This window comes from Anas acuta, chromosome 5, assembly GCF_963932015.1.
Source record: "Anas acuta chromosome 5, bAnaAcu1.1, whole genome shotgun sequence".
In the NCBI taxonomy this organism is placed as follows: Eukaryota; Metazoa; Chordata; class Aves; order Anseriformes; family Anatidae; genus Anas; species Anas acuta.
In genome coordinates, this window is record NC_088983.1 from 32,249,108 (window position 1) to 32,276,105 (window position 26,998).

General features: G+C 61.8%; 3 protein-coding genes across 6 annotated transcripts in view; 1 reads left to right on the top strand and 2 right to left on the bottom strand.

Moving 5' to 3' along the window:
* The first annotated feature begins 1,983 nt into the window (after nt 1-1,983).
* On the top strand, nt 1,984-10,565 carry CHRM4 (cholinergic receptor muscarinic 4). Its single transcript, XM_068683788.1, has 3 exons — nt 1,984-2,287; nt 7,807-7,848; nt 7,994-10,565. The coding sequence occupies exons 1-3, from the start codon at nt 2,233-2,235 to the stop codon at nt 9,469-9,471; spliced, it is 1,575 nt and encodes a 524-aa protein (XP_068539889.1). The 5' UTR covers nt 1,984-2,232; the 3' UTR covers nt 9,472-10,565.
* A 392-nt stretch (nt 10,566-10,957) lies between these two features.
* On the bottom strand, nt 10,958-13,550 carry MDK (midkine). 2 transcript variants are annotated; one of them, XM_068683794.1, is made up of 5 exons: nt 13,417-13,550; nt 11,915-11,998; nt 11,677-11,838; nt 11,440-11,601; nt 10,958-11,315 (listed from the first exon to the last, which is right to left on the bottom strand). In XM_068683794.1, the coding sequence occupies exons 2-5, from the start codon at nt 11,991-11,993 to the stop codon at nt 11,290-11,292; spliced, it is 429 nt and encodes a 142-aa protein (XP_068539895.1). In that variant the 5' UTR covers nt 11,994-11,998; nt 13,417-13,550; the 3' UTR covers nt 10,958-11,289. The 2 variants fall into 2 exon arrangements, with proteins under 2 accessions (XP_068539895.1, XP_068539894.1); XM_068683793.1 differs by having other exon boundaries at nt 11,915-11,994; nt 13,417-13,545.
* Nucleotides 13,551-15,634: 2,084 nt separating this feature from the next.
* Nucleotides 15,635-26,998, bottom strand: part of DGKZ (diacylglycerol kinase zeta) — a 40,130-nt gene continuing 28,766 nt past the window's right edge. For 2 of the 3 annotated variants that reach the window (XM_068683786.1, XM_068683787.1), the window contains 11 exons: nt 26,643-26,743; nt 26,428-26,507; nt 25,200-25,269; nt 23,477-23,517; nt 22,795-22,985; nt 22,263-22,294; nt 21,417-21,460; nt 20,971-21,091; nt 20,475-20,511; nt 20,080-20,179; nt 15,635-17,673 (listed from right to left, as the gene is read on the bottom strand). In XM_068683786.1, the coding sequence (XP_068539887.1) occupies nt 17,557-17,673; nt 20,080-20,179; nt 20,475-20,511; nt 20,971-21,091; nt 21,417-21,460; nt 22,263-22,294; nt 22,795-22,985; nt 23,477-23,517; nt 25,200-25,269; nt 26,428-26,507; nt 26,643-26,743 (934 nt within the window). In that variant the 3' untranslated portion in view covers nt 15,635-17,556. Of the gene's footprint in view, nt 17,674-20,079; nt 20,180-20,474; nt 20,512-20,970; nt 21,092-21,416; nt 21,461-22,262; nt 22,295-22,794; nt 22,986-23,476; nt 23,518-25,199; nt 25,270-25,551; nt 25,597-26,427; nt 26,508-26,642; nt 26,744-26,998 lie in introns of all 3 variants that reach the window. The other variant, XM_068683785.1, reaches the window with a different exon arrangement.

Here is a 26,998-nt window from a genome sequence, read left to right on the forward strand (position 1 = left end):
AAGCTGTGGGCGTGTAAAAGCACACTTCTGTTAGGCTGTGTGCGTGGCACAAGCTGGGCTCTGTCACGCTGCCCAAACCTGAGCTGTGGCTCAGGACCTGCCTGGGCTCCCAGCCTCTGCGCAGGGCATTGCCGCAGCCTGGTGATACGATACAAGGGGAAGCAGCTCCAAGCTGCATTTCCACTCCCCCCCCCCCTTTTTTTTTTTAAATAATAGGTATAAAAGAAGTGATTCAGAAGCACTTTACCCCTTCCATTACCCAGAAAGCAAATAAGAGTTGCAAGAATGGGGACTGCAACACAACAATTATATTGAAATATTCCAAGTCGTGCTTATATGGCGAATGTGACAAAATTGAGTGCAACCTTAAAATAGCAGCAGCGATCTTTTAAAACACAAAAAGCAGATGATTATTGACTGGAGGGATGGCAGCGCACCGGGATGGGAGGCAGGCTGCCGGGTTTAACTCTCCCGAGGTGCGTATGCTCTCTGGGCCGCCCCGAAAGTGGTTTGGATGGGCTCAAGCAAGGGGCTGTGCCCGGTGTTAGAGGGCTAAAATTGTGTGAGATGGCACCTAACGTGGAGATATTGTCTGATCCTGCACCTGCAGAAGGAGCAGGAGTCCACAGCTGGTCAGGGGTGCCTGGGGCTGAGCCCCCCTCACTGTCACTGCCTGCTTCCCAGCTCTCTGCCTCTCCATTTCGGGTTCTTTTTTAATTTTTATTTTATTATTTTTATTATATTTTGTTAGGGGCTGATAGGCAGATTAGCATTTATCAGCGAGCTGACTACCGGAGGGTTATTAAAAGCCATTTGCAATGTAAATACTTTCATCAGCAGCCACGTTTTCCTTAGACTGGGGTTGACTTTTATGAATATTGAAGATGTCAGGATGGGTCTGCCGGGGTCACGGGAGCGTGGCTGCTGGAGGGCAGGGGCTGGGCTCGCGCTGCGCTGCGGGAGGCAGCCGGGAGCATGAGAGGATCCGTGCGGGGCAAGGGAGAGCCCCCGTGGAAGGATGGGGAGCGAGGCTGTGTGTCTGAGAGCATCTGTACAGGGGGAGAGAAGGGATTTTGCCTGCCTCTAGGCAGATGTGGCTTGGGCTGAGGGCACGGTTTGGGGCAGAGCCCGGTGGAGGCTCGCCAACTGGTGGTGGGAGCGCGGGGATTGCTGATGGGCTGTCAGGCAGAGCGAAGCTCGGGGCACGGCCAAGAAAAAAACGGAGAAGCCGTCCAAAACCAGAGGATGGAAATAAAGGGATGAGGCAGAGATGTGCGAGTGTTTCGAGGAGAGAGAAGCAACCACGATTTCTCACCAGAACGTGAGCCTGGGCCTTCAGAGGCTCCACTTCTGCCCAGTGAGAGGGAATAGCGCTGGGAGAAGAGCTAGAAGTTGAAAAGTTTTGTTCTTAATTTGGTTACGCGCTTTTGTCTCCACGACTGATCAGCTTTGGAGGAAGGCTCCTCGCTGCTCATTACAGCCTTTTGTCTACCCGAGGGGAGCTGCGGTTTCAAACAAGAGCCCAATCAAAGCAGCCAGCCCCGGTGCAATCAGATTGTCTTCCAGGCAGACATCTCCTCGCTTGGCTGAGTCCTCCCGGGGCGCGGCAGTTCTCCTTACACCATTTGGGGCTGGGCATTTGGCTTGGAGAGGCCAAAACCCAGCGGAGGGGCACATCTCTGGCCCGGGAGGGGGGCACTGCCCTGAGAGGCGGCTCTCGGGGGGCAGGAGCCGTGAGAGGGGCCGGGGCAGGAGCCGGGGGGGCTTTGGCTGGGAGCCCCCGGGGGGCTCCGTGCGGGGCGAGCCTCGGGCGCTGTCCGCGGTGCTGCCGGGGCGGCGCCGGAGGGTGGGGAGGGTAAAAAAAAAAAGGGGGGGGGCAGCAGATTTAGCAGATTTTTTTATAATTTATTTTATTCCGGGAGGGAGGCAGCAGCGAGGGGATTGGCAGCGGCACCGTGACGCCGCGGTCGCCCCCTCCCCTCGTTGCTCCAAGCCTCCCCCCGACGTGGGGGTGATGCTGGGGAGATGGGGGGGGCACCGGGCCGAGCCGGCAGAGCCGGGTCCTCCCCCTCCTCCTCCTCATCCTCATCCTCCTCCTCCTCCTCCTCCTCTTCCCCACGCCCCTCCCCGCCCTCCGCACGGCGCCGCCGGCAGCCGGGAGCCGGGAGGAGCCGGCCGGGGCCATGAGCACCGGAGCCCCCGACGGGGCGGCGGCGAGCTCGGCGCTGCGGGATGGCCGCTGACAACCGCTCGGCGCCGGGCGGCGGAGAGCCCTGGGGGCTGCCCGGTGAGTGGCGGGGGGCAGGGGGCACCCCCGGACCGGGGGGCACCCCGAGGAGGTGGGGGGGTGGAGGGGGGCGTGCTCCCGAGGCGCGCACCCCCGGGGATGGCGCACAAGGGGAGGGGGTCGGGGGGGCTCGCTGATAACTTTCCTCGGCCACGCAGCCCCCTGCCCCTCTGGACACCCCTCTGGCTGTCCCGTCCTGTCCCGTCCCTCTTGTCCCGTCCCGCAGCAGCGAGGGGCAGCGCTCGCCCCCTTCCTCCCCATCCCGGGCTGCCCCCTGTCCCCATCCCGCTGACATCCCGGCTGGCGGGGGTCGCGCAGCCCCACCCTGCTCCTTGCCAAAATCGTGCCTTTGGCTTCAGACCAGGGGGCCGGTTCTTGGCACTCCTTCAAGCCGAAGCAGCGCCGGCTTCTCCTCTCTCTCCCTCTGTAAGCCCCTCCGACTGTGCCACAGCCGGGTTTGCCGTCTGGTCATTGCAGACACCGCGGCTGGAGGGGCTGGAGGGGCACTTCCCCAGCTGGGAAAGAGCCGTCCTGCCTCGTCCTGAGGAGCTGGGCTGTGGGTGTCAGCGCATGGAGGAGCCCTGCTTCGCCCCGGGCACCCGGGGTGACCTCGGAGGGCGGCCGGGTTCCCCCGCGCTGCTGGCAGGGTGAGCAGGGGCTGGCACCCGGCTCCTTGAGCCTGGTGCTAGCAAAACACACAAGAAGCCAGCGAGCCAGGGCCCAGGCCTCCGGTGAAACATCCCCGGTGGCAGTGCTTGTGCTGAAAGCACAGGTAGCAGCGGGACGCGTGGAGCTGTCACCACCTCGGGGCACCGCCGCCTGCTTCCTAACGCCTGGCCTCGTGTGCTCGGAGCGCCCATAGCCCGGGCTAGGTCCCGTTACGCACCCCAGGACATGCTCCCAGGGGAGCTGAGCGGCTGGCTTCACCCTCACGGACAGGCTAAAAATTAGGGACACGTCCCTGATGCTCACTTGGCCAGGCTGGAGGCCGGCGGGCAGGGTGGGCTGGAGATGCAGGAAGGCGTCCAGCAAACGTGGCTTGTTCCCCCACGTGAGGGGCATGCCCGTCGCCGCAGGTCAGTCTGGTTTCTTTCATCGAAGAGAAATGAACTGAAATGATTAATTAATGCTGCGATCCAATTACTCTGAGTTTGCAGAAGAAGTATGGCTTTTCTCTTCAAACTATCCCCAAGAGGAGCCTATTGATACCAGCTCCTGACATGGTCGTGCTTGTTGTTGTCGTTGTTTTTTTTTTCTTGTAACGAACATGACAGACGTCTCCCCAGCAAAACGCAGCCAGAAGCAGGGATGGATGTGGTGAGAGAGGTGCCCAGCACAGCTTGGCTTTGGAGCCCCTCTTCCCCCGCTGTGCTGGGACGCAGCCGCAGCGGGGCCGGTGGGCACAGCCAGCGGCAGCGGGGAGAGCAGCAGCAGGAGGAGAGGGAAATGGAGGCTGTTTGCAAGGGGCTGCTGCTCGCTGCACAAACACAGCTCGTCGTTCCACGTGCGTGCACACACAGCCAGCCCTTCACCTGCACAAACTGCCCCTTGGCACTCAGCGGGGCATTTACCAGAGAGGCAGGCTCTGTCCTTGGCTGGTCGCTGCTGGGTTTGGCACGGGGATATGCCCCTCTTGTTCCCAGGTGATCTGAGGGGGTAGAGTTGCTTTGCATTTCAGCATCCTCCCCGGGCTGGCTCTAACGCCAGCTCAGGAAGCTGCAAGGTGGGCGCCGGGGCAGCGAGGCAGTGGAAGTCTGAACTGAGCCATTCCCATCCACCTCCCTCCCCTCTTCATCCCCGCTGCTCAGCCTGTGTTAGCCCCACAGCCGTGCCAGGACCAGCGGTGGGGATGCTCAGCCCTGAGCCACGCCGAGGCCTCTTCAAGCCAGCACACGGTCTGGAGGCACACCAAAGCCCCAGCGGAGCCGCGGCGGCCCCGTGCTGCTCCCGTGACTCAGAGGGGCCGGGAGGGCTGCGGGGAGCCGCGGCGGCTGTTTGCTCCTCTTCGAGAGCCTGGCAGAGGAGCCCCATCCCGGGTCAGCTGGAGGGGAGGAGCGGCAGCGGGGAGCCTGGCCATTAAAGGCAGGGTGCTGGAAGCGTGGCAGGCTGCCCCAATGCCACGCTGAGCGGGCTCTGCCGCAGCCCCTGCCAGTGGTGCAGCAGCCAGATGCAGGAGACCCAGCCGGAGAAGCAGCCCCTCGATTACCACTATATTCTGAATGTGTTTTACAGCTCCTCGCAGCTTGCAAGGCACCACAGCCACAGGCATTTGCCCTGCCCAAGCCAGGCCATGGTGGCACCGGGTGGCACCAAGCTTTGGGCACTGTGAGGAGAAGGGTGCTGGGCTCGGGGGCAGGCACAGAAATTGCTGAGGTGCTTTGTGACGGGCAGGGTGGGAGCCGGCTACCACCCGCAGCATTAAGGGTTAATGGCGAGTTGGTTTGGGTCCAGCAGAGCGGGGCCGATTGGCCTGTGGGAAACTCAAAAGTTTTGGTTGTGCAACACCAAGGGCCGAAAACATCATTTTGTGCAAACACAATGTCCCGTGGCCGGGTCACAGGGCAAATCTCGAGCGGCAGCTCGGCGCCTGGATCCCAAACCCTCCCAGCACCTCCTCGGCGGGGCAGCAGGATCATCCGACTGCTGGGACGGGATGGGACGGGATGGGACGGGATGGATGCCTTATGGGGTCAGCACGGGGCAGCTTGGATCCCTTCTCCACTGCAATTGCCTTGTTTTCGGTCCCAAGCTGTCCTCGCTGCTCCCTCTCCCCCTGGTCCCTGTCTCTCCTGTAAGCCTCTTATCCGGGCAGCCACTTGTTGCAGCCACCCTCCTGCCCTCTCCCTCCATCCCCTCTCCCCTGCCCTTTTCCTGCTGTGTTATCCGGGGTTATTTGTGCCGCGCCGCCTCCGAGCAGCTGGGTCCTGCTGAAGCTCCAGCCCAGGGCTACAGAAGAGCGTGAGCATCTCTCTGAGGCAGGCAGCATTAATGCAGCAGGCGCCAGAAGCTCAGCTCTGTCCTGGGCTCCGCAGAGACCCAAGAGCATCCCGACCTCTGTGCCAGTCCTCTGGCAGGCACGCTTGCTGCCAGCCTGACATTTTTGGGGACTTTGGTGGCCCCCCAGCCTCACCATGCAGGGGCAAAAGGAGCCTGGCAGTCCCAGAGGAGCACATCCCGCTGGCCCCTCTGCTTCTGGCTGCTTTCCCACTTGTTTTATCACCTCCATCGCTCCCCAGGTGTGGAGCAGCCAGGCAGAGCCCCCCGAGGAACCCCCCAGCAGCAGGACCCCTCCTTTACCCGCTCCCCACACATCTCGCCGCATCCCTGGGGTGCCTGCGGCGGGTCCCCAGGATTTCCACGCACTCCAGAGGTGTGAATCTGCCAACCAGAACAGCCCCTTGCTGGATGTAAGCTGCTGCCGTGACTCAGAAACTCGTTAGAAGCTATTAGATAACGCAATTAGCACCACAAACTGTCACCCCAGTGAGCAGAGGTAGCCATTCAGCACCCCCTCCCCTTCCCCTCCTCCTTCTCCCTTTTGCTGAGGGCTGAGCCCCACATCACATCCCCAGTTGGTCACGTCGGGCCTAACCCTGTGGCATTTTTAACCTCTGGGTCCTTTGGGCCGTCAGCCTTTAGGTTCATGGCATCGGTGTTAATGGCACGCCAAACCTGGCCGCCCCAAGGCGGGTTGCCCCAACCTCTCCTGCAGCCTTGGATGCACCTCATCCCTTCAGCTGTGCTGTGTGGGGAGGGAACGAGCTTCCCTGCCTCGAGGATATACTTTTTAGTGGCTCCACGGAGAGGAGAAAGCTGCGAAATTCACTGCAGGCAGCCCCAGGGAGGGAGCAGGCGGCTGAGGATGCTGCAGCTGGTGGAAGCGGGGCTGGGGGAACATCTGCTGAGCGCTGTGGCCAAGGGACAGTGTGTGCAGGGACAGAAACCAGCCAGTATCTGGGGCTGCGGGCCCTGTGGGCATCGGCCCCAGGAAACACCTCAGGATGTCCTCTGGGCTTTGCCAGGGCTGCATCTCCTCTCCAGCTGTGGTGTGTGGAGGGGACAGGGACCAGGAGGACTGTGGGGAGGAGAGGAACACGCTGCTGGAGGTGCAGGAGGAGAGAGCTGGGCATGGAAGAAGACAGCCTGAAGGCATCCTTTCCTATCATCCTACCCAAGGGTGTCCCCATCCCATGGGGCCAGCAGTGGGGCTGCTCCTCGGGGAGGGAAACCCGCCTGGGAGGGCTGGAGCTGCTGCTGGGGAAGGGGAGCATGGTGTCACCAGGCAAAGCAAGGCAAGGTGACACCGAGAGGGTGGACACACATAGCACGACTTCTGTCCCCAGTGCCACCAGAGCGGCTGAGCTGTGGGCACGATGCACGGCCTGGCTGTGGGGAGGTGGTGGGGTGGAGAGGGCAGCAGGCGGGGAAAGAAAAGCTGCCCGATAGACCAGGGCATGGCAGAAAACAGCCAATATTCATTTTCAAAACACCGGTTGAAGTCTTTCATCCCGAGGATCCCGTTTCCTCTTTTTTTCAGCCCAGAAATTTTCAACCTGACCTCTGGGTGGCATCCAAGGACATTTCAGCGGGGCCTCTGCAGCCCTCTCCCTAATGCCCTGCGAGTCGTGTGGTGTGGTGGGATGAGCTGCACTTGTCTCACCTACATATTTTGGATCCATTTGCACACCTGGGACACGTGCATGGTGCGGCAAAGCCAGTGCTGCTCTGTTTTGACAGCCCTTGGTGTTCATGAGCAGCCAGCAAGGATAACCGTGTGTTATTGGCAAAATCAGCTCCAGGACAGCCGGGGTGCTGGGAGCCAGGGCTGCCTCCACAGCTGGCTGCAAGGGGCAAAGCTTTGCCAGCCACACACCAGCTTGGGCTGCCGCTGGCCTCCGTCGGGCCTGTGGTGGCCACCTCCTCTTGGCCTTGCCCCCAGCAGCCCCAGGGCCAGGGCTCAGCAAAAATCATCACAGAAAGTATCGCTGCTTTCTGAGAGATACGGGAGGCAAAGAATATTTGCTCTGGAAGCACGGTGTAACAATAAGCGAGGCTTCCTTAGAAAAACAAACATGTTCCTCCTTTCCTTTCTTTCAGCCCTGGAGGGTTTTCTTAAAGCGAGTTTTGGGGCTGGGTGGCGTGTGAGAGGCAGGTCGGGTGGGAAGCTCTGCCCAGCCCCTTTGCTTCTCCTCCCCCCTCCACGAAATTCTCCCTTCCTACCAATTTTGGTCCATTGATTTTCTGAAGGGCCACGCTCCTCTTAGCCATCCCCCTGGAGGATTACCCGCAAGCATTGTGGTTTGGGTGGAGGCAGTCTTTCTGCCCATCATCTCCCACACCCTCCAGGGCCGGGCTGTGAACCCAGCCAAGACAAATTACGCGGGGATGGCAGCCCTTTCCCCGCCTGCTCTGAAACCACACAGCTTTTGGGGAAGGCAGGCCAGGCCGACGTGCTGTAGGACGTGTATGGACATCTCGGGGTTGAAGCCAAGTGTAACTTGCTGTTTTCCCTGTCTCAGATTTCCTCTTCCAGAAGGAGCTGCTTGCTGCCAGAGACACAGGTGAGCACCGCGGGTTGTGGCATGGCTTTGTGGGGTGTCCTGCTGGTGGGCAGCCCTCCCTGAGGGGCTCACAGCCCCCCAGGATGGACACGCGGACCCGCAGGTGTGATAACGTTCTCCCTTTCTGTCCCCGCTCCCCTTGCAGACCCCATGCACAACCTCTCTGCGCAGCCCTGGCAGGCGAAGATGGCCAACCTGACCTACGACAACGTCACCCTCAGCAACCGCTCCGAGGTGGCCATCCAGCCTCCCACCAACTACAAGACGGTGGAGATGGTCTTCATCGCCACGGTCACCGGCTCGCTCAGCCTCGTCACCGTGGTGGGCAACATCCTGGTGATGCTGTCCATCAAGGTGAACCGCCAGCTCCAGACCGTCAACAACTACTTCCTCTTCAGCCTGGCCTGCGCGGACCTCATCATCGGGGTCTTCTCCATGAACCTCTACACGGTCTACATCATCAAAGGCTACTGGCCGCTGGGGGCCGTGGTGTGCGACCTGTGGCTGGCCCTGGACTACGTGGTGAGCAACGCCTCGGTCATGAACTTACTCATCATCAGCTTTGACCGCTACTTCTGTGTCACCAAGCCCCTGACGTACCCGGCCAGGAGGACCACCAAGATGGCAGGGCTAATGATTGCGGCTGCGTGGATATTGTCCTTCATTCTCTGGGCCCCTGCCATCTTGTTCTGGCAGTTCATTGTGGGCAAGAGGACAGTCCCCGAGGGGGAATGCTACATCCAGTTCCTCTCCAACCCGGCAGTGACCTTCGGCACGGCCATCGCTGCTTTCTACCTGCCCGTGGTCATCATGACGGTGCTGTACATCCACATCTCCCTGGCCAGCAGGAGCAGGGTGAGGAGGCACAAGCCTGAAAGCAGGAAAGAGAGGAAAGGCAAGTCCCTCAGCTTTTTCAAGGCCCCCCTGATCAAACAGAATAACAACAACTCCCCCAAGAGGGCAGTGGAGGTGAAGGAGGAGGTGAGGAATGGGAAGGTGGACGACCAGCCCTCGGCACAGACAGAGGCCACTGGCCACCAGGAGGAGAAGGAGACCTCCAACGAGTCCAGCACGGTCAGCATGACCCAGACCACAAAAGACAAGACCACAGCGGAAATCTTGCCAGTGGGGCAAGGGCAGAGCCCGTCCCACCCCCGGGTGAACCCAACTTCCAAGTGGTCCAAGATCAAGATCGTCACCAAGCAGACGGGGACCGAGTGCGTCACCGCCATCGAGATCGTCCCGGCCAAGGGAGGAGCCTCTGAGCACAACTCCCTGTCCAACAGCCGCCCGGCCAACGTCGCCAGGAAGTTTGCCAGCATCGCCAGGAGCCAGGTGCGGAAGAAGCGCCAGATGGCAGCCCGGGAGAAGAAGGTCACCCGGACCATATTTGCCATCCTGCTGGCCTTCATACTCACCTGGACTCCATACAACGTCATGGTCCTCATTAACACCTTCTGCCAGACCTGCGTTCCTGAAACGGTGTGGTCCATCGGCTACTGGCTCTGCTATGTCAACAGCACCATCAACCCGGCCTGCTACGCCCTCTGCAATGCCACCTTCAAGAAAACCTTTAAGCATCTCCTCATGTGCCAGTACAGGAACATTGGCACGGCCAGATAAGCTGGCACTCAGGGACCACTTCAGCCAAGTCACGGCGGGCCTCCCCTTTGTCTCCTTTGCCCCGAGGGGAGACAGAGGTGGGGGGTCCTCTGCTCCCCACTCACAGAAGTGCAGACTGTGAAGTGCTTGCAGGTGATGCCCTTCAACGCTGACGAAGGCCCACGGCACTGCTGGGCTGCAGCTCCTCCAGTCACCCCGGGCTCAGGGACTCGCTGGGGGAGCCAGAGAGAGAGCTGGAGGTGAGATGAGACCAGGAGGGGTGGTTGCCAGGAGCCCTCCCAGCCCTTGAAATATTGGCCGAATGGCATCAGTGCTTGTCATCAGACTGGGTGCCTCTTCTGACCACCTCCCAGGCCTCAGAGCTTGTTTGCACGCAGGCGGCCTAACGCCAGATGCTTTCGATAGGCTTGTAGACCATTTATTGCCCAAAATGAAAAGAAACAGGGGGCCAAACTTGCCAGCCACTTCGGACCAGGCTGGCTTGAGTGTGCTGACAGAAAGCCCTTCTGGCCCATCCAGGCCCTCTCCTGAGGAGGTCAAGGTTGTGCCGTAGCAGCTGTGCCGAGCTCCCCTCCTCTCCCCCGATCTCACATCCTGACCCAGGGACCTGTGGGGAAAGCGTGGGGCACGACCCAGGGACATGTGGGGAAGGCGTGGGGCACCTGTCCCACCGGTGGTGGCCCGCGTGCACCCCAGGGAGGACGGAGGAGGTGGCCGCTGAGCTTTGTACATGGATGTAACCCCACGGCCGCTGCCGTCGCGGAGTCCTCAGCATGCGGGGTCCCGCCAGCCCCGTCCCAGCCCAAACCCCGTCGTGCCAATGCCCCGCTTCTCCCAAGGCCAGGGCTCTGCCGAAATGTGGGGACGTGCATCTGTCCTGTCCCCAGGGTGACGCCGTGCGACCTGGAGGTGGGCTGCCCCGGCTGGGTGGGGACCCCCTCACTGCCTTTAGGATAACCGACATAGCGTGTCACTGCAGTGCCCAGCGGGTTGGTTTGGGGTGTTCTGAGAGGTGTGACAACGACGGCTGCCCCCCCCCCCAGCAAATAAAGACCTCGGACCAGAAACCAAAGGCCATCGGTTGAGGAGTCCATGTGGCGTCACCTGGTTGCTGTCCCCAGCGCCCCATGGGCCCCCGTGGGGATGGTGAGAGCAGACGATGGTCCCTGGGGACCTCCCTGTGGCCACGTTTGCTTTTGACACAGAAAGTGCATGGGTGGGAGCAGGGGAGAGGGGTGGCAGGCAGCTTAAAGTGCTGTTGAGATGGGGTGCTGGCACAGGGCACGTGTGTGTGGCACCCAGGCCACTGTCCCCAGCCACCCAGTGACTTCTCTGCTCTCTGGTCCTGGGGGGTGCCCCGTGCTGGTGCTGGCCCCTCCGAAGGTGTTCACAGCCTCACCCCGAGTGGAGGATGGATGCGGTGGCTGCAGGGCTGGTTTCCCTTCTGGGGTCCCCACAGGGATGAGAGGTGATTCTGATTCATGGATGTTTTTTAAAAAGATTTTTATTGGAAAAGAAACCGAACCCCATTTTCCAAAAGACACAAGAGTGCCCACCTGGCGCTGGTGCTGGCACGGCGCAAGTCGAGGCGACGTGCAGAGGGGACACGGTGGCCGCCAGGCTGGTGGCACCTTCCCGAGGTGGGCACGCCTGCCCTCGACTAGAGTAGCGGTTAAACAAGGCATCTCCGTGAAAGGGGAGGTGGTGGGGAGAGGAGAGGGAGGAGGAGGAGGAGGAGGAGGAAGGCTGGAGCATGGCTCGCTGCAGTGGGGAGAGGTGCACACGTCCAGGGGCCGACGAGGACGCCGGCGTCCCGCTCTAGTCCTTCCCCTTGCCCTTCTTTGCTGCAGCCAATGACCATGGGAGACAGGCGTTAGCACGGCCGCTGGCAGACCCCTGCTGCCCCCAAACAGCCCCCCCAGCCCCAAGAGCCACTGCCCGGGGGCGGGTGGGAGGCTGGGGACTCACCTTTGGACTTGGACTTCATCTTGGAGGCACAGGGCTTGCTCACGTAGACGATCTCCTCGCACTGGGCGTTGTACAGGGCTTTCTTCAGGATGCCCGAGCGAGTTTTCACGCCCGTCTGCGCGCTGCACCCTCCCCAGCTCTCAAACTTGTACTTGCAGTCGGCTGCGAGAGGCAAGAGGCGTTACGGACGTGCAGCACCCGGCACAGCCCCCAGCCACCCCCCGGCCGCCCCCACACCTCCGAATTTCTTCTTCCAGTTGCAGGGGATCTTGCACTTGAGCTTCTTGCTCTCGTCCCCACAGGTCCCCTCGCGGTAGCCCAAGCCGCAGTCCTTGCTGTTGGGGACGCAGGGCCCCCAGCGCCAGTCCTGGCACTCGGAGCCATCCTTCTTCACCTTGTCTGCAAGACAGGGAGCGGGTGGGAGTGGTGGGAGCGTGCCCCGGACCCCCCCACATCCCCCCAGGCTCCCCCTCACCTTTCTTGGCTTTGCCAGCCTCGGTGGTGACAGCCAGCAGCAGCAGTGCCAGGAGGAGGAGGAGGCCCCGGGGCTGCATCCTGCCTGGGGAAGGAGGGATGGGGGGGACGGTGGGGACCCCGTGCCACACGGCCCCGCAGTGCTCAGCGGCTCTCATCCAGCGCCCAGCACCAAGGAACGCCGGGGCCAGAGCCTGTGGCTGCCATGGTGCCTTACCCTGGCTCCCAAGGAATCCAGGGATGGGAGAAACAATCCCAGGAAAGCAGCCCCCTGCCATGGGGGGGCCGGGGAGCTGAGCCAGCAGATCTCACACACAAGTGCACGCAGTGTGCGAGCTCGCCAGAGCGATTTAGCAGGAGCGCTGCGCCCACTGCTGGCTCTACACCCATCAGCACAGCGCCCGTGCACCAGGCATGTGCACCAGGCGTGTGCATGAGTGTGTGTGTGTGTATGTGCACAACAGCAGGGCGAGCCCTTCCTGGCAGCAGCCCCGTGGGCTGGGGGATCGATGCCTGCCGGAGAGCGGTGCCCGCGTTAGGCAGGCTCCAGCGCCCTCGCCTCCGTGTGCCCGCCTCTGGCTCTGCTCTGAATGGAGCTGTCAGGGGGGATTACACAGCCCGGCTGGATGAAGGCTGGGAACCGTCCTGCCCAGCACGGCCCTGCTGCCTTCGGAGGGGACGAGGGCTCAGCCCACAAGCCTGATTTCGGAGGGCAGGGCTGGGGCTGAGCTGCTCCTGCCCCGCTTGCTGCAGGGTCCCCTGGGGCAGTGCTGGCACCCGCACGATGCACGGCATCGCCCGATGCTCGGTGTTTGGTGCTCTGTAACTTCTTCCCTCCGCCACAGAGCACTTCCCTTGGTGTCTGCGCCCTCTGGCACTGTCCCTGCTCAGCCCCCTCCTCAGCCGTGGGCACCCCGGGTCCCCAAGGCGTGGGGACCCCATGCAGGGTGTGCAGGGACCCTCATCCTCAAGCGTCCATGGATAAAAGGCAGGGCAGCTTTCCGCCCGCTTTCCCCTCCTTCCCCCTGCCCGCTGCTCACCCAAGGGCTGTCCCTGCTTCCCCTCCCAGCTCCGGGTGCCCTGACCCTAAACCAGAGCCCAAACCCCCCCGGCGATGCTGGGAGAGGCGCCCCAGCACCGGGGCCGAGCTCCTCCTCGGCTGGGCAGCGGGGGGGTGGGCACAGGGGACAGGACCCCTCTGTCCCCACCGCACCAGGACCGGGCACTTTGGGGACAAGAGGGGCTTTCTGCCCCCATCCCCCAGACCCCCTCCAGCCGAAGGGAGCACCCAGCGCCCCCCACGCCCCTTCCCCACCCTCAGGCAGCGCCGTCCCCTCCCCAGGCGTGTGCGCGGGGGGCTAAGATCCAGCACCCCCCACGCCTCCCCTCTTGCTCCGCGACCCCCGCAGCCGCTCCCTCACCCCATAACCCCCCTTCTTCCGCCCCCCGGGGGATGGGGATGAGGTTTGGGGGGCCGGGGCACCCCGTCGGGGCCGCACTCACCTGGGGCGCGGAGCGGCGCCGCTGCCTTTGTGTGGCGGCCGCGTGCGGAGCCGCCGCGCAGCGCTGCACAGCGGCCCCTGACGTCGGGCTCGGCCGGCAGAGAAAGGTGGGCTCGGCCCCAAATTTTGGCAGGCTCCTCCCCTGTGTCCCCCCCCCCCCCCCCCCGCCTCTAACCCCCGGGTACGGCCAGGCACAAAAGGGGGCGGCCCGCCGAGGGGCGGCCCCCGGGGTGGAGGGGGCTGGAGGGGGATGCTCAGCCCCGAGGGGGCGGCTCCGAGCCCCCAAATGGGGAGGGGGTCCCCATGTCCCTTGTCCCTTGTCCCCCTGGCCGGGCGCTGTAGGGTGGCTGAACGGGGGGGCGAGCTGGTGCTGCTCGCTCTGGGGCTCCGAGACCACTTTGGTGATGCCCCCACAACCCCGGGGCTCGATGGGGCAAAGGGACAGCCCCGTGTCCCCACCTCGTGCCTCCTTCCCTCTCTCTCCTGGTGACCTCTGCCACCCACGGACGGACCCGCCACCATCTCTGTCCCCATGGGAGAGCAGGGGTAGGGGCTGAGCCGAGGCTCCCCTCACGTTACCCATCAGGAGAACGGGGCTGTGGTGGGAGCCCCCAGGGCTGCTGTGGGATCAGTGGGGCACACACACCGGGGTGGGTTACGGGGCTGTGATGAGCAAACCAGAGCCACGTAGAGCTGGGGAAGAGCTGGCAGCAGGGTGAGCACCGCTGGTTTCCTTCAGCCTGCCCTGGACAGGAGCCAGAGAGCCCCTTGGAGCCCCCAGCGTGGTGCTGCCCAAGGTAGGGCGCGGCTCTGGGCAAAGTCCCCCCCGTTTTCAGATGGGGCCGCGCTCGGTCCCTGCTGGGCCCTTTCTGTGGGATGCAGGGGAAACGGCTCCTGCGGCTCAAATCAGAAGCAGAAGGCAGCGCTTGCAGAAAGGGGCCTCATACCAAGGGAAGGAGGGAAGGGAAGGGAAGCGAGCGTGACAAACCCAGGTGCATTTCCCCACCACTTTTCTAGGGCTTTTTACCCCCTTAACAACATCACAAGGCAACTCGCGGCGTGCTGGCGGCACGTTTTCCACCCCCAGCACACAAAGCCTGCTCCTTGGGGCACCGTGACCGCACACTGCAGCGGTGCCAGCGCGGGGACGTGGCTACGTGAGGGGAAAGCTCCTCGCTGGGACGGGGCTGAGGCGAGAGCACCGCCGGCACAGGCGGCGATTTACACAGCCCTCACCCCGGGCTGGCAGGGTCCCCATGGGCGCTCACACACACCCCAAGCGTGCTGCCCGCACCGGGAACTGCTCCTCTCCCCCACCATAAACCCGACACCGGGGCGGCTGGAAAACCCATTGCCATGGTTACTGGCAGCCCTCGCTGTGGAGGCGCAGGCCGAGCGCCAGCAGGCCGGCACCGCGTGCGGCTGGGCCCCGGGCAGGGCCTGGCACCCGCGGGTCCCTCTGCCAGCTCCCGGGCTGCAGCCAGAGCGAGGGGGGCTTTGTGGGGCAGGGACGATGTGGTGGGGACGGAGAAGGGGCCGTGGTGGTGCCAGGCTGCCCTGTGAAGCTGACTTGAAGGTGCAGGCCCGCAGCCCGCGCCTGCCTCCAGCTCCCTCGCTGGGCCCGGCGGGCTCGATTACCTCCCCTCTGCGAAGGGAGCTCTGCGGGAGGGATGGTGTTGGCCACAGGCATCCCGACGCGTCAGCGGCTGGGCTGGAGGCAGAAGCCTTCCTAATCCCCTCCTTTTGTAACCAGATAGCAGTCCTCCTGCTGCGGCTAATCCCCAACCTCGCAACGCCGCCCCAGTGCCCAGCGCTGGAAGCAGAAGCCCCCCTGCGAGGCTGGGGATGGACGGGAAGGCAGACTCGTCCCCCGTGGAGCAGGGGGACAGCTTGCCACAAAGAAGGGCCCTGCAGGAGGTGCTGGAGGTGGGATGCTGCTGCTGTAACCCATCAAGAGCCACGCAGCTGCTAAAGGGCAAGGCGTGATCGTGGGACTGCTGCCTCCTGGCCCAGAGCAGCGTGAGCAGGGCAGGGGCAGGAGCTGGCAGCTCCTGGCACACTTCTCAGCTCTCCTGCATCACTTGGTGGGTCTTCTCCCTGTTCCACGTGATGCTGAATAGCGATGGGATGTGGGACAGAAGACCTGGGGTCAGACCTCGCTCAGTGCCAGCCGTCGCGCACGCCGTGCCCACTGCAGCAGCAATTAAAGGAGGGAGGAATTAAAACATCCAACTCTTTATTTCAATGGCAAGAAACAACAACATCCAAACAGTCAAAGTTGAAAAGCAACAGGAGCGCAGGCTCATGCCAGGCCCTGGGCCTGCTAGAGCCGGCACCCTTACAGAGTTACAAAAATACAGTCCTACGACAGCATCTGGGAAACACAGAACCAGGTATTGCACAGATCCCCTGCCCTCCGCGGGCAGGGCTACAAACACCCCCTCCGCCTCTGCCTAAGAAACCAGCCAGACGTGGAATTGCACAGCAACTCGGCTCACGCGCGCAGGGGCCCGGCGGGGAGGGGGACAGTGTGTCTCTGAACTACCTGTACAAAAACTAAAGGGACATACAAAACCGGGGAGGAAGGGGGAAGCTGGGGCTGTGAACGCCCCCAGGCCAGGCTGGGAGGCAGCAGCTTGCACCTTTGAGAAGATGACAGTGCCTTGTCCGTCTGCAGCCAGCGAGCAGCACTGGTGGGAACTCCTGGCACTGCTGGAGCATCACGGTCAGGACAAGGATATTGACTGCTGATTCTGCTGCTGAACCCCAACACCAGCCTCACGCACTGCCCTGGCCCAGCTTCCCCCCATACTCGAGGGTAACTCTGCCCCCCAACCTAAAGCCTGAACAAGATTGTGGTTCTCTGTGGTATCGTGACACGTTCGTTCTTTTTGGTATTGGTGCTGTGGGGGGATGCAGAGGGTGTCAGCCGGCACTGTGCAGCTGCCCCAGCCTCCTCTCCTGGTACCCAACCTGCCAGCAGCAACCTGGGCCTGACTGAACACGCCAAGCAGGTCCACAACACACTCAGCTGCCTGCTCTCCTCCCCTGCTGCCACCTCTGCATCCCAGAGACTGCTGCTGCTGCTGCAAAAGCTGCTGCAGGGGCTGCTCTGCTGCCCCTGGGCTCACAGCTGCTGCAGGGCAGACGGTGCCTCGTGCCCCGTGGCAGGTGGTACCCAAAATGCCAGCCCAGCACATGCAGGACTCAGGGCCGGGGTCCCCGATGCTTCCTACGCATCCGAACCCCTTGTTCTGCTAAAACCCTGGAGGTAGGCTGGCCGCCTGCCCAGGGAGCTTGTGTCTGGGCAGGGCAGCCTCCCGGGTTTTCCCTGCGAAGCCCTGGGTCCCGTTTGCGGGGCTGGCAGAAGTCATGCTCAGAGGATGCACACCCACAGGCTGGGGGCGCGGGGGGAATCCCTGAGAGCAGCACGGACCCCAGCACCGAAGGCACCCAGGAGGGCAGCGGCTGCCAGGCTTCCAGCTGCACTAGTCCCAGGAGCCCTGAGGAAGGGGTGGGTGCACGTCCCCTAACACGCCAGGGACCTTCCTCCTGCCACAGAGAGCCGGGGCAGTCCCAAAGCAGCAGGAGGGACGAGGACTCAGAGGCCACAAGTTGCAGAGCTTCCCTCGGGGCAAGATTTTAGGTTCAGCCCCTGCACAGGCAACGCTGCTGCCTGCCTGCACCTCCTGTGGCTGCTGGGGAGGAGAGGAGGAACGGGACGTGAACCGAGTGAAGCGGCTAACGGGGGGCTCTGCCGGCAGGGAGAGGGGTGAGCAGGGACATCCCACGCGGGTCACAGCTGAGGACCTGCCGGGGGCACTGGCAGCGTTCCCCTGTGCAAAGGTGACGGGCGGCTCCATCCCTGCCGGCCCCGGTGGGCTTTGGGGAGGAGCCCATCCAGAGTGGGGAACGTGGTGGATGAGAGGCAAAGGGGGACACACAAAGAGCCGGGCTTCAAGTCCCAAATACCCACTGTCCTCAAACAGAGTCCCAGCCCAGCCTGGAGCAGAGCTCTGCTGTCTCCATCTCCTCCTCCGAGGCTGACACCCAGGGAGGGCTGGGCCAGACTCACAGCTCTGCCAGGTGCCGTCCTCTTCTCGTCCTGCCCGAGCTGGCTTGGGCTAAGGCACGCTGAGCACTACACAGCTGTCTCCTGGTCCTCCCGCTGGATCATCTGGTAGTGCTGTCGGTTCTCGAGGTAGGCAGCCAGGTCAGGGTCATTGGCTTTCTCTGCCCTGTGCTTGGGGGTGTCTCCCTGCAGGGGGGAGGCAAACACGTCACACAAGGAGCATGGCCTGAAGGCAGTCGTGTGAGCCCTCTTGGCACCCTGAGGTTCCCCCGTTAAAAAGGGGGCTCTGCATGGGCCCTGCAGCCCCACACCCACTGCCCGTGTGCCTGCTACGGGGCAAAAGTGAGCTCCCGAGGAGCCCAGCTGAGCCGCGGGGCTGGAAGCCATCCCAAAAAGGGCCACGCGCCCTACGTGCGGGACAGGACCAGGACCAGTCCCCCCTCCACCAGCCCCGCAGAGGAGACAAAGGCTGCTCTCCGTGACCTGCTCTTCCCCGGCACTGCGCAGGCAGGCAGGAGAGGGTGAGGAATGAGGGGTATGTCTGGGGAATGCCCGGGAATACCAACCCCCCTTCCCTCTCGCAGCCTCACCAGCGCTCCCGCTCCCGGAGGAGGCTCACATTTCACCAGCTTATTGCAGCCATCTGGACTGTGTCCACTAATGAACTCCCGCACTCCATAAAAAGCAAATCTGTTAACAGCTCGCCGCTACGTCTCCTCTCCCCCTCCCTCCCCCTGCTCCTCGCTCCTTCTCGTTAAGCGCCCGGGCTCTGCGGTGCTGAACAAACCCTCTGCTGAGAAAGGCCACAGAAACCTGGCACGCTGCCGCTGCCATTGAAAAGCGGCCCCCGGAGGGAAGCACGGCTTGCCCAGCTCGTCCCGCGGCGCACAGCGGGGCACGGGGGGCTGCAGGGGGCGCGGGGGCCCTCAGGACAACCCGCAGCAGCTCCGTTGCTTCAGCACGAACAAAGGCCGGGCACAAGGAGCCTCTGCCCTGCATGGGTACAAAAAGCTCGAGCCCACCCCGCCGTAAGGACAGAGCCACCACGGGGACAGCTCTGTTCTGGCTGCCAAGTGTGCAAGAACCTATTTTGCACACACACATGGGCATGCCACAAGGTCCTGTGCAAGCAGGCGCTCGGGCAGGGGGCTGGGGGCTGCTCTGTGCTTCACTGCTCGGGGGGCCTCCTCTCTGCAGCGGCTGAATCCGAGCAGTCATTTAACAAAGGGGGGGAAAAAAAAAACAACGCAGGAGGAGGAATTGAGTTTCTTCCCCGTCCCCCTGCAGAAGCCTTGATCCGGCACTGCCTGCCCAGATCCACAGCCTGAAACTGGAGCTCACAGGGCCCCTCTGCAGGGCCGGGCTGATGCAGGCTACCTGATAAGGGCCGGCCTCCCTCTCCGCTGCAGGGGACGGATCAGACCGTCTCCCAGCTGCACTGCAGCTCTGACAAAGGGTCCTGCAGCGGGCTTTCTGCAGAGGCTAGTTCCTGCCTGTGCAGGCAGGCTGTAACCCGGGGGGCTACGCAAGGTCAGCGCCACGGAGCAGCTGGGTCCCCAGGCAGCTACAAAGCCAGGCATGTGCGCACGCAGGCACACGCAAGCCCCGCTCCCCGGGGCAGGCTGTCAGTCCTGAGCCGGGCTCCTTTCTGTGCCGGCAGGTCTGGGGCTGCTCATCAGGCAGATAGCTCAGCCTGCGCCCCTGCCCGAAGCACCGAGAAGGGCCGTGCCTCCTCAGCTGCCCTCTGCTGCTGGCTCTTCCCTCAGCTGGGCAGCCCCTTCTCATCCTGTGGCTACCGGCCGAGCCCCCAGCGGGCCAGCCCCCCAGGAGGACTGATCGGTAGCCAGAGATTGTCTGTACAGCATCCCCCCGGCAGCTGGCAAAGGGGCTGCTCATTGTCTGAGGCAGCCCCCGAGCTCCACCAGCCCCAGCGAGCTTGCAGCCCTGGTCGGGCTCCTGGTTGCAGCCCCACGGGCTGCATTTTTTGGACGTGGCACCTCATCTCCCCTGTCAGGTATGAGCACATCCCCTCCGCTGCAACGCCAGCCCCAGGAGCCTCACGTAGCAAAACACCGCTTCAGCCCCCTTCCTGCAGCTCCTCTGCGGGGGCTGGCACGAGTCCCTGGCACCAAGACACATCTCAATTAATCTGGCATGTGAACGAGAGGGCCCCGACCGCCTGCTGACACTCTCTGCTTCACCCGAGGAGCTCCGAGCGCTCCCAGCCCGGCTCCGCGGGGGGAGCCCTGCAGCTGGGAGGGAGCTCGCCAGCGAGACTGTCCTCGCTGTGACCCCAGAGGGTGGGAAGGGGGAGACAGGGATGAGACATTCCAGCGCCTTGCTCCTAATTTAATAAAACAACAGAGGGAGAAGCAAATGGGAGAAGGGGGGGGAGAAGAGGGATTTAACCCCTCTGCTGCTGGGAGCCCCGAATGGCTCCTCTCCTCCCAGCTCTGCCTTTCCCACGTGCAGGCTGCCCGCTGGCAAAGGCTCCAGCCAAAACACTGCTGATCTCCTCCTCGGACAGCCCTGTGAGGCCCTGCTCCTGCCACGGTGCCCCCAGCAAGCCCCCTCCCAGCCCTCTGCCATCACCTGCAGGTCCGTCTTCATCAGCGACGCCCCAGCCTCCACGATGTAGTGGCAGATCGTGCGCTGGCGTAACGCTGCAGCCTGGTGCAAGCTGGTCTCACCGCTGAGGGGAAAAAAGGGGGAGATGTGAGACCTTCCCCATAAACGTGGCAAGACGGGACAAGCACTGCGTGTGAGGGATGTCCCTCGGGCTGCAGAAGGAGCTCATGGCGGGCTGCATGCTTGTCCGGGCAGCCCTGGCAGAGGAGGGGATGCTGCTTGGGGATGGTCTGAACCCGCTGGAAGCCTTGTCTGGGGATTACAGCAAGGACAGCAGGGCATGAGAAGGGCCTGGGTGACTCTAGTCATCATGCAGGGGATCCGGCCAACAAGGTAAAACGGGTCAGGAAACAACTTACTTCTCTTCCTCTGTGGCATCGAGGATTTCTGAAGGGGCTGTGGAGAGAAAGAGTGCAGGGCAAGTGAGACCCAGCTGCGGGGCAGAGCTGGGCCTACCCGCTCCCCAGCCACGCGCTGCCTCTGTCTGTAGGGGCTGGGCTCTGAAACACAGGGGCCAGCAACTGCATCTGACCCCAGCTGAGAGCAGGGAAGAAGAGTTGCTTGTGGTCTCATTACAGAGAAATATCTAAATACAAATAAATCAGCCTGCATTTCAGCAGGAGCTGCCAAAAACAACAGGTCAGCTCCCCCGAAAGCAGAAGCGGGACACTGGGAAATTTTTCCCAGGGACATGCTGGGCCCAGCAAGGATGTGGTAACAGCCTGGGGGCACCCCAATACTTGCAGACAGAGGCTAAAGAAAGCCCGTGCCACAGTGGGAGGGTGTGATGAATCTGGAGGGACGGGATCCTGTGCCCAGGAGCACTCTGGCCACAGCAAGCCAGCCCCAGCTCACCGTTCTCGATGATGTATTTGACGATGTCCTTGCTCCCTGATTTGACAGCGTGGTGCAGGACGGTCCGGCCCGAGGAGTCTCGCACCATCAGGTCTTTTCCAGCCCGGTGCAGCTCTTGGAACTACGGGATTGCCAGAGAGCTCCAGGTGAGTTTCCATGCTCATCCATAACCCTCAAGCCCTGGCACTGCGTCCCTGGGGTACCCAGCAGGTTGTGTGGGTATTCACTGCCTGGCAGGGAGCTTTGTCCAGCTCAGCCACGCTGAAAAGTCCCTTCCTTCCACGTTCCCCAGCTGAGGATCAGGGCTCCTTGCCAGCAGCCCGCCTGCTTTTCACCCCCTTGGGTGCTGCCTGGAGGAAGGGCCTCAACAGGAGCTGCTGCAGGTCGGCAGTGATGTTCAGAGCCAGCCCTGGCTGCGTGTCGTGGCACACAGCCACAGCACCCACCTTGCTGAAGTCGCCGCTCTTGGCAGCTTCTATCAGAAGGTCATCTGCAAAGAAGAGAGACGGGTTGGGATCAGAGAAGCAAAGCTGCAATGCTGTTTATCTGACTGGGGAGCCAAGAGCTGGACACCAGAGGCTCAAAGCAGGCAGCTGAGGTCCTCCAGCTGACCCCTTGTTCTCAGGGTGAGCAGCAACCACACGGATTTTATACAGCTCCATCACCTTCAGCTATGGGAGGGACAAGCCAGGTGAGGGAGGGAGGCACCCGTGCATCTGGGGGTGCAGCCAGAGCTCAGCCCCAGGGAGACGTGTGGCGCAGGAGCAGGGGCTGTGCCCGTGGGCAGGGTGCCTCGCGATGGAAGCAGGGAGCAGATCTGGGTGTCGGCCAGCGGCCAAGACGCCTCTCACCAGTGACTCACTCGCACTTCCAGGCACTGGGCTCTGCTCAAGCTCCAGGAAACTCTTTCCATTTGCTCAGCTTAGCGAGGCCCCTGACCTTGTGCTCCCACCTCCCGAGCTCCTGCAGCGGCCTGGCAGAGACATCCCCTGGCCCAGGCAGCGGCGCACGGCTCCGCAGGTGGGGGATTAACCCCCCTGCCGTGCCGCTTCCTGCCCTCCCCACGCAGCTCAGCCCGGCCTGGGCAGCTCCACAAATCATCCTCAGGTCTCTCCTGCCCGCCTCTGGGGTCACCCGCCCCCGCCTAGCACACGAGCTGCAGGGCTCCTGGCTGCACATCAGAGGAAGGACAGGCCAAAAAGTGATGGCAGGAACCCAAAATAGCTCGACACGCGAGGAGGCACGGCAGCTTGAGAGCCCTGCTCGGCGCCTGCGGCAAGGACAGAACTCACCTTTCTGCGGGAGGCAGAGCTCGGCCTCAGCACTGGAAGGGAAGAAGAAGAGGAGTAATCAACCCTGGCAGCACAGCACCCAGAAGGGCACACGGTGGGTGGAGGGATGGCTGTGGAGATGCCTACCTGTGGCACTCCTCCAGCAGGCAGGAGCAGCAGGCCAAAGGATTAGCTGTCCTTTGCCCACGCCATCTGCTTCTATCCCGAGCTGGATTCTCTCCCATCCCTGCTCCCACCTCCACCCCCAGCTCCAGACCCATGCCCGTGGACAGGGAGGGTGCTGGAGCTCAGCCCCGTGGCTGAGTTGCCTGGTGGTGCTCCACTGCCCTCCGCCGAGCCAGCAGGGAGCAGGAATGGCAGGGCAGCATCCCAGCCCTGGGTCTAACTGAGCAGGGAATTCTTGCTCACTTCCTGAGAGCAGCCTCTGCAATCCAGCCCAGGGATCAAAGCTGTGATGCCATCCATGACTCCCCCATTGCTGCCCATCCTTCCCGAGGCCCAGCACCCTATTTCCCCCCCACTCCAGACTCACATGGGGGCAGGAGAGCAGGGTGGAGAGGAGGAAGAGGAGGGGAATGCAAAATGGTGCCCAGGAGGTGCAGCGGATGAGTCCACGAGGTCAGGCATGGCAGGAGAGGTGCCCACAGTCTGGGTGATCACCAGCTCTGGGTCCAGCACATAGAGCTCATCCTGAGAGATCTCCGTCACGTAGTTGAGGTGCTCCTGGAAAGCACAAGTCAGCCCCTTTAGAAGCAAGACCTACGTCTGTGCAGCTCCATCTCCCGTCTGCTCACACCCCGTGCCTCGTGTCCCACCCACACACTCAGCAGTGATGATGGCTCAGAGTCCTGGGTGCTCCGCCTGGGAAGCCTCTGCCCCCGTTCAGGGTTCTCAGACCCTCACAGGACTCCTGTCCTGGCCCAAAGCACACCCCTGATGATGCCTGGACACTAATCCCCACTTGGCTGGGTTAAAACAACCTCTCCCCTGCCAGCTGCCTGCACAGTGCACAGGTGATGCCAAGACAAACTCGTGCACCAGTGAGACACAGCCTCTGGGGGGTGGCTCCCACCCTGCTACCTGCTCTGGGCTGAGGCATTAGACATCCCCCCTCCATTTCCAACCCCCTCGAAAGCAGTCTGGGTTGTTTTCAGTGGTCTCCATCCCCTGGGCTTCCCCCACCTCAGTTTAAGGTTGTTTTTCCCCACGCTCACCTGCGCGCGGTCTATCCTGTAGAACCGATCCGCTGTGGTTGCTGCAAGACAGGGACAGGGACAGATGGGGTGATTCTGGGTGGGGAACGAGGGTGGCTGCTCCCCACCACGGGGTGTTGGTGAACTGTTCAGCCACCCCGTGACCTGTGCAGAGGGCACAGCAAAGCCAACAGCACCCCCCCGCCAGGAGCAGCCCCCTGCCCTTTGGGACACGCTGTTCTCTCCACCTGAGAGGCAGCCCTACAGATCTCCATGCCCCATGCAATGTGCTTTTGCTCACTGCCTTCTCGTCAATGATTCCTGGCAACATCAGGAGGCAGAGGGGAGGCACAACCATACCTAGCTGGCACCATGGCCTTTCTGGGGATTTTGAGGTGTTTCAGCATTGCAGCTGCAATGCTGAGAGAAGAGACAAGGCTCAAGGCTGTGCTCATATCAGAATCTGCTTGGACAAGGTGAGGAAACACTCTGATTAATGTGATACATCTTGTTGCACAGCACAGGGAAATTGTGGCACTGAGGGCTGGAAGAACACCAGGCTGCTGGTGGCTGCCCAGGTGAGGTTGCTCTGGTGAGACCCTTGGGGACCTGGGGAATTCTCTCTGCAGAAGGAGTGGGGACAGGCCAGAGCAGATTAGAGGAGTGAAAGAACCCCGTTTATCCTGTCCTGGCTGGAGATTTACAGCCATGAAGCTGCTGTAATTCAGCCGCTTTAATGAGCCTGCGCTGTCTTGAATGAGGCCCTGGCCTCTTTCCTGACACATTTTCCTGAGCTCAGAACCTGCTGCTGGGAGACTGGCTGGAGGAGGGAAAGCAGTCCTGGTAGCGACACCTGGGAGCAGCCATCCCAGCAGGGCTGAAGGCCCCAGGGCAGAAGCTACATCCTTTCTGCCTAGCATGAGGCTTCCCGAGCCCATGTTGCAACTCGTGGCTGTGTGTGGTGTCCTCTTCCACGATAAAGAGGCCCAACGCATGTGCCTGAGACCTGGAATCTCAGAGGAAACACAGCAGTGTCTCTGTGAGCTGTCAGCTCTGGGGATGGGGCTGGCTTTTGCTCTTGGCTTTCCTCCTGGCCCCCAGCAGCCCTCCTGCATGCAGGGGCTAAGCTCCTGTGCGCTGCCCTCTGACAACACAGGAGGAGAGCAGCTCTGCTCTGCCCTAAGCCCTGCTACTAGGAGCTAGAAACTCCTCTTGCGAGTCAGGGAGATGAAATATCGCTGGTAGTCACTTCTCTCGGCCAGCTTCCAGGTGCACAGGGAGAGCTCTGGCCTCCAGGTCAGCGAAGACAAAGAGGAATGAGAAAGCTCTTTCCAGGATGGGAAGGAGAAGCAGCTGAAGACCGGCAGGGAGACTCGTCCCCATACCTCCAGGATACACAAGGTGATGTCTTGCTCCCAGCGTGCTGGAGCATGGGGGCCCCCTGCCTGCACGACACAGGAGAGCAGCACCTCCAGTCCTGAATAGGCCTGGCATGCACTGCAAAGACACCCTCAGCTCTGGGGGCTGGAGACCAGCAGATGCTCCTCGCCTCGCAGGCACATTGCTTCACTTGTGGCATGCAGCCAGAGGCACAGCCTGGGGCCAAAAACTACTGAACCTGGCTACAAAGACCCCAGCATCCTTGAATCCCAGGTCCCACATGGCTCTCTTTGGCTTGCCACTAAAGGCCTCCCATCACCCCCCTGATTCATGCACAGTGCTCCCAGGGGAGGAAGATACTCACAGTCCAGGAAACACCACTTTGGTGACAGCTTCTGGGATGACAGTGTCTTCGGTTTGGCTCCATCTCCTTCCTGCATAAAAAAAAAGAGGAGTTATATCTCTTGGCCTCCCTGTTCTCACCCCAGTGTGTCCCTCCTGCCTTGGGAGGTCCCTGCAGCCTGGAGGGCTGCAGGAACCTGGACAGAAAGGGGAATTTTGAACACAGTCACAGCACACAGTGATGAGAAACAGCATGGGACAAACCAGAGCTGACACACGCCATCTCACTGGAGAAATGCCACAAGATGAGCCCACAAGACCAGCATGGTGCACATGAAAGATGGGCCTGGGGGACAGAGCGAAACCATACACACCTGAAAGAGCAGGCGCTGCAAAGCAGAGGGCTGTGGAGGGAAATCCTGCAGAAAGGCAAGGTGTGCTGTTACAGTGCCTGTCTGGGCAGCCCCCCGTCCCTTCTTTGGTCCCACAGGGGCTGGCTCTGTCCCCACACTGCAGATGTGGCAAGGAGCTTTACATCCTGCCAGGCCAATGTCCCTGCCTTGCTCCAGGGCTAGAGCACAGGATTTGCTCAAGGAGAGAGAAGGGGTAAAACACAGAATGGCTCGGGTTGGAAGATTGTCCTGTAGATCTTCTGGGAGAAAAATGGATTGTGCACTGCAACACCAGAGGGCACGCTGTGGGCTCAGAAGGCACTGCTCACCAGGAGCAAGGTTTATGCAGCCTGTGTGCAGGTTGGGGGTGTGCACTAGCACAGCGGCAGGAGCATTAAGGTTAGTACTTGCAGCTGAAAAGATTTGGAGGGGGGAGCAACCCTAATCCAGGTACCCAGGAAGAGGCAGAGTTGTGCAAGGAGACAGAGCCTGCAGAAGGCTGAAGGAACACACGGTATAACAAGTAAATGGAGAGAGGAAAGGTCTCCCCGCAAACAGCCGGGAGGTGACAGGTCCCTGTAGGATGTGTACTGGCCTCTTCCCCTGGCCCGGAATTTTTCTGGGCCACTGACACTCTGTCCGGGAGAACAAGGTCAGAAGAGCAATGCTGAGAAATAAGTTGCTAGAGAGCAGGGAGAAATATGCCAACCACCTTGGGATCTTGCCTCCATCACACGGTAAAAGCGAACTGTGAGCATGTGTGCTGGTGTGTGCAGATCGAAGAGGCCTGGAAATCCTTTCTCCCAGCCCCTCCATTCTCAGCATCCATCTGCAACCACTTCCCATGCAGAGCCTCACCTCCTGCAGCCTCTCGATTTGGGTCCGGCACAACTCCAGGTCACTGTCTCCTGGAACCACGATGATCCCCAGCGGCACGGCTGCACAACAGGACACAAACGCAACTCAGGGAGCAGATTGTGCCTGCTCCCCAGCACCTCACACAGCTCAGCTGTGGGCACTGCTGGACTTGGGGAGTGCAGTTCCCACCCCTGGGTACTCAGGTGGTCACTCACAGGCTTCCTTGAGCTTTTCCTTGTCGTAGTGCAGTGCCTCATAGTCGCGCATGCTGATTCGGCTCACCCGGATTCGCAGCCGCTCAGGTACTGGCTGCTGGCTGCACGCAGTCAGGAAGGAAAAGAGAAGGGTCAGAAAGTGACAGCTCACTTTCTTCTTATCCACCCCTCTCCTCTGATACAAGCAAGAACACAGGCTGGGATGGGAGCTTGCCACCAGAAGCTTCTCCAGCATCAGGGTCTGGCCACACTTCTGCAGCCTGAGCCCTTCCCAGCCCCTCCTTGAGAGGATCGAAATGCTCATGGGAGTGACAGATGAGTCCTTCCCCATCCCCATCCACCCCTTCTGCTTTGGA